The following is a 17500-nucleotide window of genomic DNA, read 5'->3' as shown; positions in this document are numbered from 1 at the left end:
GAAATGCTTCATAGAACGCTCTCCACCCGTGAGCACAAACACGACTTATTATTCACCCAAACAGATGAAAGGATGTAGATATGAGCGTGTGCACGAGTCACATCGTCAAGGCTGCTGCTGTTTCCACGTCACTGACGATCATTTTCCAAATCACCCATCGCTGGGTACAGACGTCCGGTCCCTCCTTTCAGGCAGCTGCGAGTTTTAGATGCAAGGCTGGAGATAATGACAGGGCAGCTACGGGGCATGGGGGGGCATCAGGCATGCTGGGGGGGAGGCCGTAAACCTAAGAGTTCCCGTGTTTTTCATTTACATTCCATATAAATTCATGCTAATGACTCAAAACTGATTATTACTGGATGAACTCTCTCAGAGGCACCAGGCAGGAAACCTTGGCGCTCTGCAGAGCCTGTCTCCTGGCTGGATGGATGGTGCTTGTGTAACAGCTGAAGCAGCTGAAGCTTTTTTCAGTGTTTTATTTATTCCGGAGTAAATCTGTTTGGCTGAGATCAAAGTTATTAGATTAGATTGAACTTTATTGATCCATCGGGTGGGTTCCTCCAGGGTTTTCACACAGCTGAATAAACATCAGACAGGAAACTGATAAAACACAAGTGTGAGACGGTCGAGAGTTTACTCCAGTGTCCTGTTATATTTTAGAATACAAGGAGCAGACGGCTGGGTTTATTAAACTCCACCGAGACAGCGGTGACGCTAATCAGAAGGCTGGACCGTCCCATTTCACAGCCTCGCACTTCCGGCCTTCTCGGTCTACGTGGGCCGAGTCCTTCAAAGACCGTGAAGGCCAGGTCCTCTGAAGGATGCGGCCTACGTTTTGGGACACAGCTCATGTGAGAGCCAGATGGCCCATGGAAGTTAGAATGAAATAGACTTTATGCAAATGTTGATTATATTAAATAACACAAAGATGTCACGTGCTGAAACAAGAACACGTGCTCGTTATGAAGTTGGTATTAGCAACACTGTTAGCGAGACTCAGCCGTTGCTTTCAGGCCGACTGTGCGTAGCTCAGTGAGGCTCGTTCATCGTTCTGAAATCAGAAAGAGCTTCCTGGAAAGTCATGGTGCCACATGTTGCTCCTAAACCTGGAGATATGGTCCAGCACTAACGGTGCAGCTTGGAGGACGCAGCGTCCGTGATCACACAGAGACTAGCTTCTCCCTCTTTGTCTGGTTGATTTTAAAATAAAGTTATCACCATGTGAAGAAACATCGTTGTGTTTTGTTGGAGAAAAACTGCAAATAGGCCATATGACCACATGAGGGCGCAGTGATTATAGCTGTTATTTAACCAGGTAAGTCTTTGTGTACACATTTGTACATTTAACGTCACAATTAAGCAGCAAACAATTAAGAACATGCGTCGCCCCCTGGTGGTGAGTGTCAGTCAAACCGTGCAGAGGGGTAATTACAGCAGATGCAATTAGAACTACAGTAAACATGTTGGCCATCTTTTTCTCATTGGGCCTCTCTTACACTGACACAGTGATGCTCAAATTGCGTGGAGAGGTCCACCTGGAGCTCATGGAGCTACTGCAGGTGGACCACTGACCACAGAGGGAAACTGGGACTGGTTTGGGTGAAATAAACACCTTCTTTCACTAACGGTGTGTTCACACCGAACGCGATGGACGCGAATAGAGCGTCAGGTTTACATGTAAAGTCAATGGAAAGGAGCGATGACACGCGATTGCGGGTCCCGCGAAAATTCGGAAGCAGATTTGCGTCGCCAAAACGCCTGAAACGCGCGTCAGTGTAGCGCGTCTGGCGCGTCTGACTCGCGAATAAAACCACGCGTGTGAGTTTTTGTGTTGCATTTTGTGCATACGCGCGTTTCGCGTCCCCCGCTCGAGTTGGAAAAATCTGAACTCCAGCGTCAAATCGCGCCGCGACAACCAATCAGGAGCCTGGTGACGTGGCTGTTACCTAGGTCAAAGGGGCAGATCCAGCCAAAGCCTTTCATACTTCAATGGAGGGGAAGGCTAATCAATGCGGTAGCAAACAACCTGGAGCTGTACAACACCAGCTGCTTTCAGTACCGAGCTTGGAGGAAGATATGTGAAGAGATCGGGCAACCTGGTAAGTTCATTCATTTCTCTTAAGTTTTCTCTAAAGTTTTCACTGACCCGGGGAAGCTGCACAAAAGCTAGCAAGCCACCGCTATTTTCCCACTGACGTACAAATACCGTTCTGCTTTTAGGCATGTTGTCATTTAAGAATATATTTTATTGTTTATTAATAAACAGCACACAGTGGTCCCGCTGTTCATCCGTCACTGCTTCACTTTTTCGCTGATTTTTTTATTGCACAGTACAGCATTGCATTCTGCAGCCTGATTGACAAATCTGCTCCGTGCCGTGTCTCCTGCACTTGCCAAATTTATCATATTTGGTTTTGATAACCATCACGTCCAATAGAAAAAAACAGCACAAAAACACCCATAACTATGAGCCTCATTCGGAAATAGACACCTGCACCGTGAGGGGAAAAGGCGCACGAAAGTGGCGGGCAGATATTTGAGAAGTGAAAAGAAGTTTACTGGATTTACAGAAAGTGTGCAATAATTGTTTAAACAAAATCAAGCAGGTGCATAAATTTGGGCACCACAAAAAAGAAATGAAATAAATATTTAGTGTATATCAATGTGTGTGTGTCTCCTATATGATATATGGGGTGCCTTTGTCTGGACGTGCTTCCCATCCAGAGCTGCACAGCACAGAGGGAAGTTCCAGCGCTCCTGGAATCCCTCTGTGATGGAGCGCCAGTCTCCAGGTGAAGGCACAGCCATGAAGTCGTCCACTAGACAGTCCCAGATGGACGTCGCTGCCTGGGGGGTGATCTGGCTCACCGTGGACACACCGACTCTGAAACTGAACGCTTGGTGCTGAAGGAGTCCCCGGTGACAAGGAACCTGGACAAAATTGTTCAAAATCAGTATTATGTGTACTGCAGTTACAAAATACATTATTCAAATTCCAAAATACTTTTGTGATGTCAGATATAAATCACAAAACTTAAATCTTACATAAAACATTTTGTAATTATAAGGATAATTACAAAATGTATCTTAGATAATATCTAAAACAGTTGTGTTTTATTTTAACTTTAACATATCATAATTTGATTGGTAGCAACTTTCACAACTACAGTGAGCCAATCACTCATAATTCCTAAACATGTCAATCAGGTAGGAATGAAGTAAAACATTAATAGAAATAAAGAGTTGTATGTTGCTTAAATCATTAATATTTTTGAAAAATTAATCTGTGATAAGACAGCTTATCAAGATAGAACCATGTAACTAGAGATGAACCAAACTGTTCAGTTTTATCTAACTCTGTTTTAATAAAGGCTGGTGACCCCTGCTATAGAGTCTGACAGCTGCAGGGATTATATACAAATATTCAACTATCCCAGAATTAAACCAGGTCTAAATAAAAAGGAGTGAGTATCACTACAAAGGTTAACTCAGTGGTCCTAATGCTACAGTTTGATATCAGCAAACACCGAGCGCATACATTGATGTGACACCACAGCCATGCTATCATGCAAACACTGATAACAGCATAAATCGAATTAAATCGGGACTTGATGAGAGCTTCTGAGTATCACTAGAAATATTATAAAGAGTCGTCTCTGTACCACAGTTTGCTTTCAGTAAACACCGACAGCATTCACCGTTAGTATACCTCATCCATGTTAGCAGTCTATAAACGATAGTTTAGCATATATTAGCACAGGTATCAATAAAGGACTACCGTATTAAATACTTTTACTAACCTCAGGCGCTCTGCAGGTGGGATTGAGCGCCTGTAGTTGGTGTCTAGGCGGGCGATGCTGGGACCGACGCGGGACAGCAGGTCCTCAAACTGGCCGACGGTGATAGCGCTGGAATCGGCCGTCATCCAGGCGCAGCTCCTGGAGCAAGTGGTGAAACTCACCAAACTGCTCACACCTCTGGAGGACCTGATGGACCCAGGTACGGCGAGGACGTCTTTTACGCCGCTGCTCTGCTCTCCACAGTACATAGAGAAGGGAGACTCTCTCTTCAAGCGCTAGCTCGACAGCTGCCATCTAGCAAAGATACTGGTCTGGCACAACTCCCTCCCACATTTCCGGTTCACGCGCGCGATGTATTTTTCTTGGACACGCGTTAAGACGCGAATGTGCACGCGTCAAATTAGGGGCGTTTTGTTCGCGTCCATCGCGTTCAGTGTGAACACACCGTAAGACTACAACATAACATGGCTGTCATGGTCCGGGTTCCCTCCCGGTTTTCCTGTCCACTGCTCAGGTGTATGTGGGGAGGTCCTGCGCCGACACACCTGTTCATTATCAGGTCATTACCCTCCTGTATTTAAGCACCAGCTCGAGCTTTCGCTGCTTTCGTTGTGCGATCGGACTCTCTGATGCTCGTCGATGTCTCTCTGCCATCACTCAAGAAACTCACCTGTAATCCCGAGCTGGAGTTTTCCTGTGGAAAGAGGAACGCCCTCCATCGTTTCCCTGCCTCTGGGTAAAACTCTGCCACCTGCTCCAGCAGAATCAGAAGCTGAACTCATCCTCACCTGTTCCGCCTCCTGCTGCAGACACCTGTCCATACACCTGAGCTAGCCTGAGTCCACTGACAGAGTTACCTTCATCAGTTATGATGCTGAGTTTGAGCGTTAAGGACTGATGACAGAGTCTGGATGGGGTGAAGGTGTGGAGTTTCCTGAACATGTCTCCAGACTGTCGATGTCGCGATCACCTTCGCTCAGTGGCGCTCCATCCTGCTAGAAGCACTCCAAGCTGCTCCTGGATGGTTGGAAGGTGTTGGTCTGTGAGGACGTCGCAGTGAGATCAGCTTGGAGCTCTGATACGGTGGGACTGCAACTCCACACGTCAGGACTTGGTCCAGAAGCTGAGACGCAGCAGAAGAAGACGGGTCAAACACTAATGTGGGTGGAGGGCTCATCCAGCAGTAAAAGTCTGAAACTGTTCCTCAGCGAATTGCAGAAGCACGCAGAAGTCATCACACTGAAGCGTCTGAGGAGGACAGACGATGTTTCGTGTGTGAGCAGCTCTGACTCTCCTTTAAAGGGACGCGTGAGCGTTTCCCGGGTCGGCGTGTTAGGAGCCGCAAGCTCCTTCAGACACGCTCGCAGTAAAGCAAAGAAGCTTTGATGCGCGCCATCGCACGGCCACGTCTCCATCCAAGCACTCGAGATCGTTCATGTTTCATCTTAACCCTTTGTGTCAGGCAGACTGACTTTCCTTTAGTTCTTCTTCTGCTCTGTGAAGCGCCGGCTTCAGTGTCGTCATCTCTTAAATCAGCTTTAATCACCTGCAAACACTCACACATCCGCCCGCCTGAGAGACGCAGCTCCAGCTCTAATGAGTCTTTAAGGTGGCCTTTCAAACCACATGAAGTGAAACCACACACACACATACACACACACGTACACACGCGCACACACACACGGCTCTACCTGTCTTGTGTCTCCAGGTGTGTTTTAATCTCTCTGTGGTCTCTGCGGTGTCACATATCAAACAGACTCCCGCCTCACCAGAGGCCGCGGGGCTTCCAGGAAGGAAGTGGCGGCGGCACCGTCTCCGCCGACTGATCTGCTGGAGCTTCAAAAGCTCCTTCAAAAACTTCTGAGGACCCGGCGGCTGACAGAGGGCAGATCAGAGGGGAGGGGAGGGGTATAAAAACAAGCACACCTGAAGGCAGCAGGTAGAAGAAGGCGAGCTTCATTCGGATAAGCAGGAAGGAGACTCTGCAGGTTCGCTCTGATGACTGAAAGAAACGCAGCTCTGTAGGACTTTCTCGTGAAGAGCTCAGAGGAACTGAAGAAGCTGTGAAGCCGTTTTCGCCCGACTGATCCACTGATCGATTGGAGGATGTGGATGCTGCGCAGCGTCCTGTGCGTGTCTGTGGTCTGCGGTCTGGCTCTGGACTCAAACACCATCAGATCCTCCAAAGAGTCGGCGCTGCAGAGCTCCGAGCTGCCGGTAAGACGAGGACACCTCACACTCTGCATCCCGCTGCATTCCGTTTACGTGACGTCGAAAGCCTCAGGTCAGCGCGACCTGAAGCTCCTCACCTGTTCATGCTGCACTGCTGCCTCCTGATTGGCTGACTGGATAACTGATAAATAAGCAGGTGTTCACAATAAAGTGCTACAAGTTGGATCTAATTATTCAAACCTGAGACAGAAGCTCATTCGTTTATTTTAAAAATTATTTTGAGACATTTATTAAAAATAATTGTATTAATATTTTTGAATGTTTAACATCTGGAGTCAACTTAAAAATCTGCTTTGTCCATTCAAGCTTCCTTTAATCTTTCCAGCAGAAAGAAAATTCATTACATCCGTTTAGTTCAGTATGTTTGAGTTGAATTTTATTTACACAGTACAAAATCACAGCAAAGAAAACCCACAGAAAGGTGTTGGTGTCAGTGGGGAGGACGAACCCCCTCGAACACAACAGAGCTTAGGCAGCAGCAGCAGCGAGAGGGAGAGTCTCTGATGCTCTGAATAAATCTGTGGATGAAATGTGAGAGCAAGTTTTCAACTTTCAGATTCATCAGGACAGAAAATCGCTGAAATCGTGAAAGCGGTTCTTCAGGGTCGCTTTAAAGACGTTAGACTGATCTCTCGCTGCTCGTGCACGAGGCCTCATTTCACCAGTCTGCAGGAAGCTCCAGTGTTAAAGCTTCCTGTGTGCTGAGTTTTCAGTTTAAGAGCCTTAAAGGCCAAAAACAAAGCGAGACGGCGTCGCCCAGCGCAGACGCGTGTCCTGCTCTCTTTGCATGCACACTCATTTAATACTTCTGGTAAACGTGTTTCTGGGTTTTGTCCTGCCGTCGCTGTGATGTGAAGGATCTGTGTACAGCAGCAGGTAACAAAAGTCCAGCTTCACAGGCACAGGTGACGCTGTCATTACTGCAGCAGGGCGGAGTTTCTGTTCACGTGAAGCTTTGTTGTCTCAGATGAAGATCTTGATCAGCTCAATGATCATTGATCACTGAGCTGATGGATGAATCAGTCTGTGAGGAGCGCATCTTCACAGGGTTCAGCTTCTCTGTGTGGACGGATTTCATTTTTTAAGATTCATTCAAGAGAAAAAAAGCAGCTGCTTGGCGCCATCTTTAACTCTGACATCACTCTCTCACCTTTTAGGATCGTTCCCATGACGACAGGATGGAGACAAATTCCAACTCCCACCGACGACAAAGCCCGCCATGTACTTCGACTCAATGCAACGCACCTCCGGTCAGTACCGCCTAGCCCCGCCCACCTGCCGGCGCTAGTAAATCTGTCTCCTGTTAGCTGGAGTTTAATTTGGTAAATTAATAACAAAGTGAATAATAAAGGTTTATTGATCCTCCATCGACCTCCACCTGCAGGCTTCACGTATTCACAGCGACGTGTCGGTGCAGCGCTCACGGATACTCACACACTTTGACATCAATACTTTACGTCTTCACTCAGTGTGACGCAGTGATGACGTCCTCAACAACTTTATTCACAGACATAAACAAAGGCTAACTGCTAACGCTGCTGCTAAAGTGTGCATGTCAGTAATGAGTGACATCACACATGAGCACTTCCTGTTACAGTTTGAATTCACTTTACATTTATATAAATAAGTACCAGGAGACCCCGCCCCCGCTGTGCATCACTGCCCTACAGGATACAGCGCGTTAAGGCGACTGTTATTATTTGGTGCGATATCAGTAAACCTAGATTGGATGACATCATTTGTCTGATGATTCTTGCCTGTGTGCAGCAGAGTGGGCGCTGCAGTAACAGAGCTGACAGAAGGCCGTCCCCCAGTGACGGACAGGCGGACGGACAGGCGGGCAGAGTGACGGGAGGACAGAGGGACGCTGACGGCAACAGGACCAAAAGTGAGAGACTGAGCATGTGCTGCTTTCCCAGAGTGCACTGCAGCAGGAAGCGGGCGTGCTAACATGTGTGTGTGCGTTTCAGCTCTGGAGATGTCGAGCTGCGTGCGGTCCGGCGACTGCGCGGACGGCCTGTGCTGCGTCCGGTACCTGACCGGCAAACGGTGCCAGCGGATCCCGGTGGAGGGCGAGGCCTGTCTGCTGCGAGGTCCAACCAAGCGGAGGAGGAACCTGGGACGCTGCGACTGCGATGCGGGGCTTTTCTGCACCGCCGTGGACCGGGTAGAGACGGGCAAAAACAAGGGCCAGGGGGTGTGCGCGCCCCGGCCGAAGCAGGGCCAGCGGAAAACAAGGCATTCTGGGAAGAAGCGGAGGACGGCAGAGGGGAGCTGCTGACGGACTCATGAACTCTTTATTTAAGTCTGTAGAAGGTTTTAGATGTTTCTCATATCACAGGTTCATCCAATCAGCAGCTGCCACACTTTCTCCATCACTGTCACTTCAACCAATAAAAGTCAATGAAAGTTGGTCTGAGCTCTTCTCAGGTGTGTGGGCGGGCACAGGTGGGGTTTGACTGACAGCTCTGTGGGACAAACTCCACCCTTATTATTCATTACTCACTCGCTGAGCAGCATTGTGACCCTGCAGTTCCTCTAACGTCCACCAGAGGCAGCAGCGACTCAGGCCCCATAGACTTCCATGTTAAAACTGATACACAAACTGCTTGGTGTCCAGTGTTGGGCAAGTTACTTTGAAAAACTAATTAGTTACAGTTACTTCTTCAAAAAAGTAACTGAGTTACAATTTTAATAATAATGGATTGGATTTATATAGCGCTTTTCAAGGCACCCAAAGCGCTTTACAATGCCACTATTCATTCACACTCACATTCACACACTGGTGGAGGCAGCTACAGTTGTAGCCACAGCTGCCCTGGGGCGCACTGACAGAGGCGAGGCTGTCATATCCACATACCAGGACAGAGTCCGGGGATCGAACCAGGGACCTTCCGGTTACAGATGCGCTTCCCAACCCCCGACTAAATATAAATATAATATAGAATATTTATTATATATTATAAAAGTAATTAATTACTAGGAAAAGTAACTATTGTGTTACTTTAAAAAAGTGTTACATTAAATGATGCTTTTTAGGCAATGTAGTGCAAATTAAATGAGCCAAACTGTAACAGCCTTAGAGAACTCAGCTAAACAAGTATTTTTCTCCATGCAAAAGTAAATAAAAAGGATACTTTATAATAATAATAATAATAATAATAATACTGTATAATAAAACTAAAACATTTTTATAAAGTACAAAAATATAAACAGGTAATACAAAGTGTCAACTCCATGGCCATTTACAATCTATTTGAAGTCACACGTGCAGTTCTTGCAGTAGAGGTTTATTAGAGTCCTGCTTTAATGTCCTCTGCTTTTTTTTTTTTTTTTAAACATGAACTCTTGCCACATCCACACACCCCTTACATCCATCGTAGCCATTAAACCAGTGGTTGCATCTCAGAACAAGGAGCTTCTCAAATTTCTTAGCATAGAGTCTGTTCCTCTTTGGAGAGAAGAGGAGCTTCCCAAGGCTACAGTCTTTGTACTGAGGCACTGAATGGCGTGGCTGCATTGTATCTTAGTGAAATATTCCTTATCAGTGCGCATCTATTCTAATTCTAATGTGAGCCCGAGGCAGGTGAGGTTTACGGCACAAAGAACCACGATGGTCTGAGTGAACCCTGAAGTTATCTGGATATACCAAACACCTCCTTCCTGGTGGAGGCTCTGCTCGAGCACGCTCAGAGGAAAAGCTTCAGTTTATTTTATATGAGAGCATCAGCAGAGGCGTGGCGCTGCTCCACCTGCAGTCACACACCTGTGGGTTCTCACCACAGCAATGCACATTATACGTTCTTCCTACACTGCTGCGCGCACACACACACACACACACACACACACACACACACACAGCCGCTGTGAGCGACTTTAACCTCGTGTTTCTGTGATGAATGCAGTGCTCTGTGTCAGCTCCGCCCTCCTGTTCAGGTGCAATTCCACAGCTTTACCAGCAGGTGTCACTTGTTAACAATTTAGAAAGGCCTGCACCTGTGAGAGTAATCAGATTACACACCAATCACCCACACAGTTCAGCAGAAACGCTCCAGATTTACTGTGTTAGAACACATTTCACAGTGACATCACTTCCTGTCACAGCTCAGGTGTTCGGCCGCAGGTAAATTTTATTGCTGAAGTTCAGAACAACGTCTGTCCTTCTTAAATACAATTTAAAATGGCCACGCCGATTGCGAGGGTGGCGGCGTGCAGACGGCGAGCTTTGAGACTCAAACATCACAACACACGTTTCAATTGTCAAGGCATCGTTTGTTTTATTCTCTTTGATTTAACGAAAGACCGTCAAGACTGTGGAAAAACGTTAATGCAAAAGAAACTTCCAAAAGGCAAAGTCACAAATGCAGCAACAGGATTTAACAGAATAAAAAAAAGAAAAAGGGGGGACAGAGGGGGATCAGGTGGGTCTCCATCAATAGGAATGTTGAATGGTGGAGGGGTGGAGCCTAAACAGGGAGCAGCTACAGGACGGGCGGGCAGGAAGGGCGGTGAGCTCAGAGCTGCCCGCAGTTGGCGATGACAACCTTGCCTTTGGGTTTCCCACTACTGGTGCCAAGGCTCTCCATCTTCCTCACCACGTCCAGCCCCTCGACCACGCTGCCGAACACCACGTGCTTCCCGTCCAGCCTGTGGGTACAGAGAGCGCCGTCAGGACACAGTGAGACAAACAGTCTGAATACACTAAACTGACCTCTGACCTTCAGCTTAAAAACCAACCATGACGCCTACTTAAAAAAAAACGAGCTTCCTTTATTACCTCCTTCAGCCAAGGAGACACCAGAGGATGCTTGAGGAAACTAGCAGCCCACGCCACCAAACGCATCATGAAACTGTCTGCACGCCACGACACGTCCTGACTAAACACTGCTGATTGGAGAGATTTAAATCTAAACACGGGGCCGCCCCGTGATGTCAGCCACAGCAGGTTCACTGCAGCCATAACCAGCAGTCATCTAAGGAGGGAGTGAGTGACGCGCAGAACAAGCGCACGAGAAAAATTCCCCGCGCGACTAGAGCTGAGCCCACGGACGGGGTTACCGTGTGCGTCAGTCCTGTTTGTGCCTGCAAGCTGAGTTTGTGTTTCCAGTGCGTGCAGTCCCCTCCCACACCTGCGCACGTTTAAACCACGACGACCCGCTGACAGCGGTTTTAGATCAGCGCTTTTGTTGCTCGAGCCCTTTGTGAGATTAAACCTCGTCTGCAGCTGAGAACATGGGCGGAGCCAAGCGGTTAGAGGTCGTTCGCGTTCACCGTTACCGTATCAGACGTCAGAATCACTTTATTATGTTCCATAAACATTTTGTTCTGAGCAGTTCTACTTCAGGTTTAACTGAAAGACTAACACGGCGTCATGTTTGACGGACTCCCAGCTCCTGATGACGACACCATCTGACCGTTACCTCTGGTCATTTGATAAAACACTCCAGCACAACCCAGAGCAGGAATATTACATCAGTGCCGATGGATCACTTCACACCAGCGTGGGTCTGACTTCCTGTCTGTGAAGCACGGGTCCGAGCACGTACGTACCATGTCGTCTTTTCGGTGCAGATGAAGAACTGAGACCCGTTGGTGTTGGGGCCGGCGTTGGCCATGGACAGGATGCCGGGGCCGGTGTGTTTCAGGGTGAAGTTCTCATCTGCAAACTTGTTGCCATAGATGGACTTTCCTCCAGTTCCGTTGTGGTTCGTGAAGTCTCCACCCTATGACATCAGAGGCACGTTACAGATCACATGTTCACACAGGTAAGGAGTACTGTAGTGTCTTATTAAATCTGCTCTCACTTTCTCTGTAGAACCTGCATTTTGAGCTCACCTGGCACATAAACTGTGGGATGATGCGGTGGAAGCTGGATCCCTTGTAGCCGAATCCCTTCTCGTCGGTGCAGAGGGCGCGGAAGTTCTCAGCAGTCTTTGGCACCACATCAGCACGGAGCTGCAGGAACAAAGTTCAGAGAGAGGGAAGGGATGACTTTGATCTTGAGACACCACCTCAGCCGGCAGCTCCTACGTATGGTCGCCAGCCAAACTCCGGAGGTTTATCAGCCATGGTGAACTTTGCTCAGCCCGCCCACAGCCTTACAGCGCCCTGCTCTGTGGCGCTGCAGGTAAACGTAGCAAGCCCGGCCGACTTCTGCTCAGCCCGAGTGGAAGAGCTGCAGCACTGCGTCTGCAGGGCCCCCACAGCAGTGACGCCACCGCGGAGGCATGACCAGAGGTGCAGCAGGGTGAGGTCTGCAACTGCTGCGCCTGCTCAGCAAAAACACAGTGTGCACCTTCATCTTTTTTATCCTCCATCTGCTGCGAGAACTGGGAAGCTCCGGTTACCCCACAAACCCCCCAACCCTGCCAGGAATGCAGCCGTTCTGGTTTGGGCCGTTTTTAACCACTTTATCCACTGGGGTGCCCCAGGGATCTGTCCTCGGGCCCCTTCTTTTCATCATCTACCTTCTTCCACTCGGACATATTTTTCGTAAATATAATATTCAGTTCCACTGCTACGCCGATGACACCCAGCTCTATCTCTCTACCAAACCTGACTCTACTCTTCCTCCACCCTCCCTCATCCTCTGTCTAGCTGAACTTAATTCTTGGTTCTCCTCCAACTTTCTTAAACTCAACAGCAATAAATCGGAACTTCTTCTGGTTGGCACTAAACGACTGCTATCCAGAATTAACAATTTCTCTCTCACCATCAATAACTCGCTGGTCCCTATCTCTCCCTCTGTAAAAAGCTTGGGTGTCATTCTCGATAGCACATTATCCTTTAACTCACATATCAATAATATTACACGTGCAGCATATTTCCAACTCCGTAACATTAATCGCCTCCGCCCCTTCCTCACACCTCACGCCACTGCCATTCTCATCCATAATCTTGTTATCTCTAGAATTGACTACTGCAACTCATTATTATTTGGCCTCACACAAAAATCTATCAACAAGCTCCAACGTGTCCAGAACTCTGCTGCCCGTATTATTACTAGGACTTCTTCTACCCACCACATCTCCCCAATCCTGAAGCAACTTCACTGGCTCCCGGTCAAATTTCGCATCCATTTTAAAATAATTCTGTATACATTCAAGGCTATTCATTCTCTCTCTCCACCGTACCTCTCTGACTTATTACAGATGAAGCTCCCATCCCGCTGCCTCAGATCTTCATCTTCTCTTTCTCTCTCTGTTCCCTCTGATCACAATGGGAGGGAGGGCCTTTAGTTGCTCTGCCCCTCGACTTTGGAATTCCCTACCCCCGGACCTCAGAAATATTAGCTCATTCTCTCTTTTTAAGTCCACCCTCAAAACTCATCTGTTTAAAATTGCCTATTCTTAAATTTCTGTATGTTTTAACTTTTATCTTCTATTTTTACCATTGTGTATATTTCCAGTTTTTATCTGTTGTACAGTGTCCTTAGGTGCTTTGAAAGGCGCTATTTAAATAAAATGTATTATTATTATTATTATTATTATTATTATTATTATTATTAACGCGTGCATGCTGGGAACGCCCATAACGTCCTGCTGCTACAAGCACAAAATGGCTGGACGGCTAGCACTCATGCTAGCTATTTTTTAGCCTGCAGTTAACCTGGTTAAACAAACATAAGCCCGCCAACGAAGCGCCCCATAAGCGGCAGCTCGGTTACGTAAGGTTAGGTTCTCACACCGGGAACAAAGGGCCACACGGTAACCCCGCATCCGCATCTCAACTCCCCTCCCCCCGCGGACCGCGCCAGCTCAGTGGAAGATTCCAGAAGCAAACACGGGGAACAGCGCAGTTAGCCTCGGTGGCTAACAGCCACAGAACCGGCTACTCAAGTTTTATCACACGAGCCTCAGAAAAAGCGTTTCCCCGCCCCGTTCGTCTCACACAGGCGACAGTTCACCGACAGCAGCGCGGCTTTCCCGGGTCTGCGAAGGCCGCGCAGCCGCAACAAAGAGCCTGCAATAAAAGTAGCATTAGCATCGCTCATTCGTCGGCGGGTAAAATACTCGCTCCGAGGGGCGCGGGCCCAGTCTGCGCCTCCATGTGACTCGAGTTTGAGACATTTTCCGACCACAGCTAACCCGCTGGTCTCCAATCAACCGGGGACTAATGACTGTGAGCAGACAGGCATTCAAACCAGAGTCGTTCAGCCCCGGGACGCTGACATTGACATCAAAATCACACTAGCTGCATTCTACGCGCCAACGGCGGCCTCTGCAGCTGCAGTCGGCCCCGGAGCGCCTCGAGCGGCGCTGGCGAGCAGCCACAAACACGTGCACAAGGCCCCCCCAACACGCTCGTGACAGCTCGGCTAGCTGCTGTGATGCTACAAGGAAACAGGAGGCTGCCCCCAGCAGCTGAAGCCCGGTCCACGCTGCCAGGAAGAGCCGCGGCAGAGGTGACTATCGGCACCCAGCAGCAGTTACTAACCGCCGTCTAAATTCAGTAGCAGTAAGCCCCACCGACCCCCGGGATAAACTACCGGCCTGCGCACCGCAGCAGCGGCCTCACCTCCATCACGATCCGGCCCTGGGCTGTACCGTCAACGGTGATGTCGAAGAAAACTTTGGGCCTGGCCATTTCAGTAGGTCGAGCTGGAGACGGAGGACTGAGGAGTTTCCCGGCGAAAAGACACAACGGACCACAAGGAAACGAGAAGATCCGAGGATAAAAATTTATATAAGACGCGAGTGGGCGGCGTGAAATCCCAGCGAACCAGTCAGTAACACGGGATTATTTGATTGAAGCGTGTTTAATCCAACCAGCAGAAAGAATAGCGAAAGCTTTTCTCTAAGTGGACGACTGAGTTTAACGGTGCGTTCTATTCGTATGTCAGGCCGACCCGCCCGGGCGGGGCTTGGGTGTTGGGAAGGCTCCTGTCCTCGGAGCACCGCCCCGTTTCGGCGTCCAGTTTAAGGAAAAAGTGAATCTCTCTAGTGCCAAAGCGGCGCGCGCTACAAAAATAGACAACGCGAACCTCCAATGGCAGCAGAGCACACGAGGTGGTGGGAGGGGTGAACGTCAAGTCTGGCAGCCAGCGGGACCGTGCTGCCACCGCCGGGGGAGGGGGGCGCGGTCACGCGGCCAGGGCGCGGTCCGGTGTTTCCTGCAGAGAGCGGACTTACTCATCGTGGAAATTTACTGCGCGCGGAAAAGTTCAGCTCGAGACGAAGTTCAGCAGCACAGCTTAGCGCGCAGACTCAGACTGAGCTGCGTCACAGCTGCAGGAGGTTCGTCAGGAAATCAGCTGTAAACAGTGACAGAGAACGAGTGCAGCACCCCAAACACACCGTAACAGTCTGATTAAAGGGTCAAATTCCCCCACACTGCTGTGCGAAAGTCCTGAGCCCCCCACCCCATCAGTTGCAGGAAAATGTGAAACACGCAGTGATTCTGAATTCAAAATGTGAAACATGTAGAAACATGTAGTGTTATATTCACTGATGTACCTGCAAACACAACATTAGCCTGACGGTGTGAGCAGCTCTGTGAGGGTCTTCAGGAACAGTTCTCATTTCAGGGAACAGAAGATGATTGGCTGAAGCTCCAGGTCATCTCTACTGTGTCGGGTGGATTCTTCCTCTTTCCTAAGGATGTGACTCTCAGATGCTACAGACACACTTTTAGGCCTCACAACTGTTCTTCAGAGATCTACAAAGTTTTCAGCTCACAGCTCTTTGGGACTCTGCTCACTGGTACAAAAACATTATTTTATGTTAAACTGTTATCAGTTTTCAGATTCAGCTAAAGAAATGGGAACAGGTGTGTTTGAGTGACAGGCAGTGTAAAGTGCGCTCAGGTGTCTGTGTGCACACAACACCAGCTCCTCATCCAGTCAGGAGGCTTTGTGCTGCATGAATGATTCATAGGTCAGAGTTAAGAGGCTTAACGGGGAAAATCGTTCAGTGTCGATGCCGCCGAGCTGCTGTTCAGCGAGCTATCGATCAGTGACCTTTCATCACATAGGTGCTGAGAGAGAGAGAGGCTTCCTGCTTAAAACCTTAAGGTCAGCTTTTCTTAAAATAACGGAGCAGTGAATACCAGGAGAGGCCTCGAGGAATCAGTTCAACTAAGAAAGCCGTCTGTGAGAGAGGGAACAAAGACGCAGTGCTGTAAATGTGCTCCGTGTCCAGCCGTCGCAGTAAAACCTGCAGAAACCTCAGCGCCCTCCACGCAGCCTCACAACAAATCAAGGTGTGCATGTGCTATGTCTTACAGTGCACTGGACTTCCTGTTCACTGCACATAAGCTGATCGTGTTTCATTAACTGATATGAAATCTTAGAAATCTTCACCTGCTCGATTTTGTTCCCAGAATGTTTTACCTGCACTCACGTCCTTCATCAAGAATTTATTCTTCTTCCTGCTCCTTTTCATGCATGGAAACAGTGTTACTTTAATTGAAAGGAAGGTTGTGTATGGGAATGCATTACTGCTGTACCATGTGTGAAACAAATAAATAAAATAAATAAATTAAAAACTCACATATCTGGATTTAATCCTGGGCTCGGCTGTTTAAAAGATGTAATCTGGATACAAACCATCCCGTTTGGGTAACCCAGTTTTTAAAGGTTTCCAGTACTCTCACTGGGCTGCAGAGGGCGCCAAAACTCACAATATCAATGAAGCTTCACTGAATCAGTGAAACTAAGTTTGATAGTAACGGCTGTTCCTTTATCAGAGAATTCATCCTTTTATCCACAGCCATGTTTACCTTCCTCAGGTCATGATATTAAAGGTGCAGTGTGTCATTCTCTTCACTGTTTATCACCTCTAGTTTTTTGGCTATTATTACTTTTCCTGTGTAATCCAGTCTCTAGCCTGGTGCTGGGATTGGTTAATCCTTGCCAATCCATAGTCTAGGACTAAAAAAACCCTTTGAACAACCAGATTTCAGAACATGATCCTGACTGGATTAATTCTGCTTTTGAACCAACCGTGAAGATGATTTATTATAAAACTGAATTGTTGGAGGCAGGTGCACCCACCAACACCAGACTCCATTCAAAGTTTGATTTTTAGATAGTCTTTCTTTCCATTAGTCTTGATTTAATTCATAACATAATACCGACAATATTCCAGATGACAGTTTACTGAACACAGAGCCAGAGGTTTGAATGTTAAACTGAATAAAGTGGATGTGGAATCTACTTTGGAATTCATGTCCTCAGCACCAAAATCTAACCTGTGAGAAAAACGTGCCAGAGTTCATTCAGAAATGTGCAAATTTAAGGAGATGCCGTTTTGTACGTTTCTCTGACCGAACATGTCGTCGATCAAACACCAGCCAGTTTCTTACTGTCACATTAAATATGTGACGTTTCCTCTTTTATTCACGGGGACTCGTTTCAGCGCGAGTAATGAGCGGTGTGGACGTCGATGCCCGATGAAGACCTCGGGCTCTTCGCCGTGATGAAAGCGCCGCAGCCTCTGCGTGTCTTTCCAGTGTCTGTTTATTAAATT

General features: G+C 48.0%; 3 protein-coding genes across 9 annotated transcripts in view; 1 reads left to right on the top strand and 2 right to left on the bottom strand.

Annotated features, from left to right (window-relative positions):
• Positions 1–5731: 5731 nt before the first annotated feature.
• Positions 5732–8444, top strand: LOC113033609 (dickkopf-related protein 4). Of its 2 annotated transcripts, none has more exons than XM_026187579.1 (4): positions 5732–6017; positions 7190–7282; positions 7803–7920; positions 8003–8444. In XM_026187579.1, exons 1-4 carry the CDS (start codon positions 5907–5909, stop codon positions 8311–8313), a joined length of 633 nt encoding a protein of 210 aa, XP_026043364.1. In that variant the 5' UTR covers positions 5732–5906; the 3' UTR covers positions 8314–8444. The 2 variants fall into 2 exon arrangements, with proteins under 2 accessions (XP_026043364.1, XP_026043363.1); XM_026187578.1 differs by having other exon boundaries at positions 7800–7920.
• A 1839-nt stretch (positions 8445–10283) lies between these two features.
• On the bottom strand, positions 10284–14752 carry ppiaa (peptidylprolyl isomerase Aa (cyclophilin A)). The gene is made up of 4 exons (XM_026186457.1): positions 14550–14752; positions 11868–11987; positions 11583–11755; positions 10284–10679 (listed from the first exon to the last, which is right to left on the bottom strand). Exons 1-4 carry the CDS (start codon positions 14616–14618, stop codon positions 10547–10549), a joined length of 495 nt encoding a protein of 164 aa, XP_026042242.1. The 5' UTR covers positions 14619–14752; the 3' UTR covers positions 10284–10546.
• A 2720-nt stretch (positions 14753–17472) lies between these two features.
• The window catches only part of LOC113033098 (zinc finger MIZ domain-containing protein 2-like), a 17756-nt gene continuing 17728 nt past the window's right edge, over positions 17473–17500 (bottom strand). For all 6 annotated transcript variants that reach the window (XM_026186451.1, XM_026186450.1, XM_026186456.1 and 3 more), the window contains exon 21: positions 17473–17500. This exon is cut by the window's right edge and continues 986 nt beyond it. The gene's annotated coding sequence lies outside the window, so the exon portion shown is untranslated.

This window comes from Astatotilapia calliptera, chromosome 12, assembly GCF_900246225.1.
Source record: "Astatotilapia calliptera chromosome 12, fAstCal1.2, whole genome shotgun sequence".
Taxonomy (NCBI): Eukaryota; Metazoa; Chordata; class Actinopteri; order Cichliformes; family Cichlidae; genus Astatotilapia; species Astatotilapia calliptera.
Note: the sequence above shows the minus strand (reverse complement) of the source record. Positions and strands in the feature narration are given on the sequence as shown.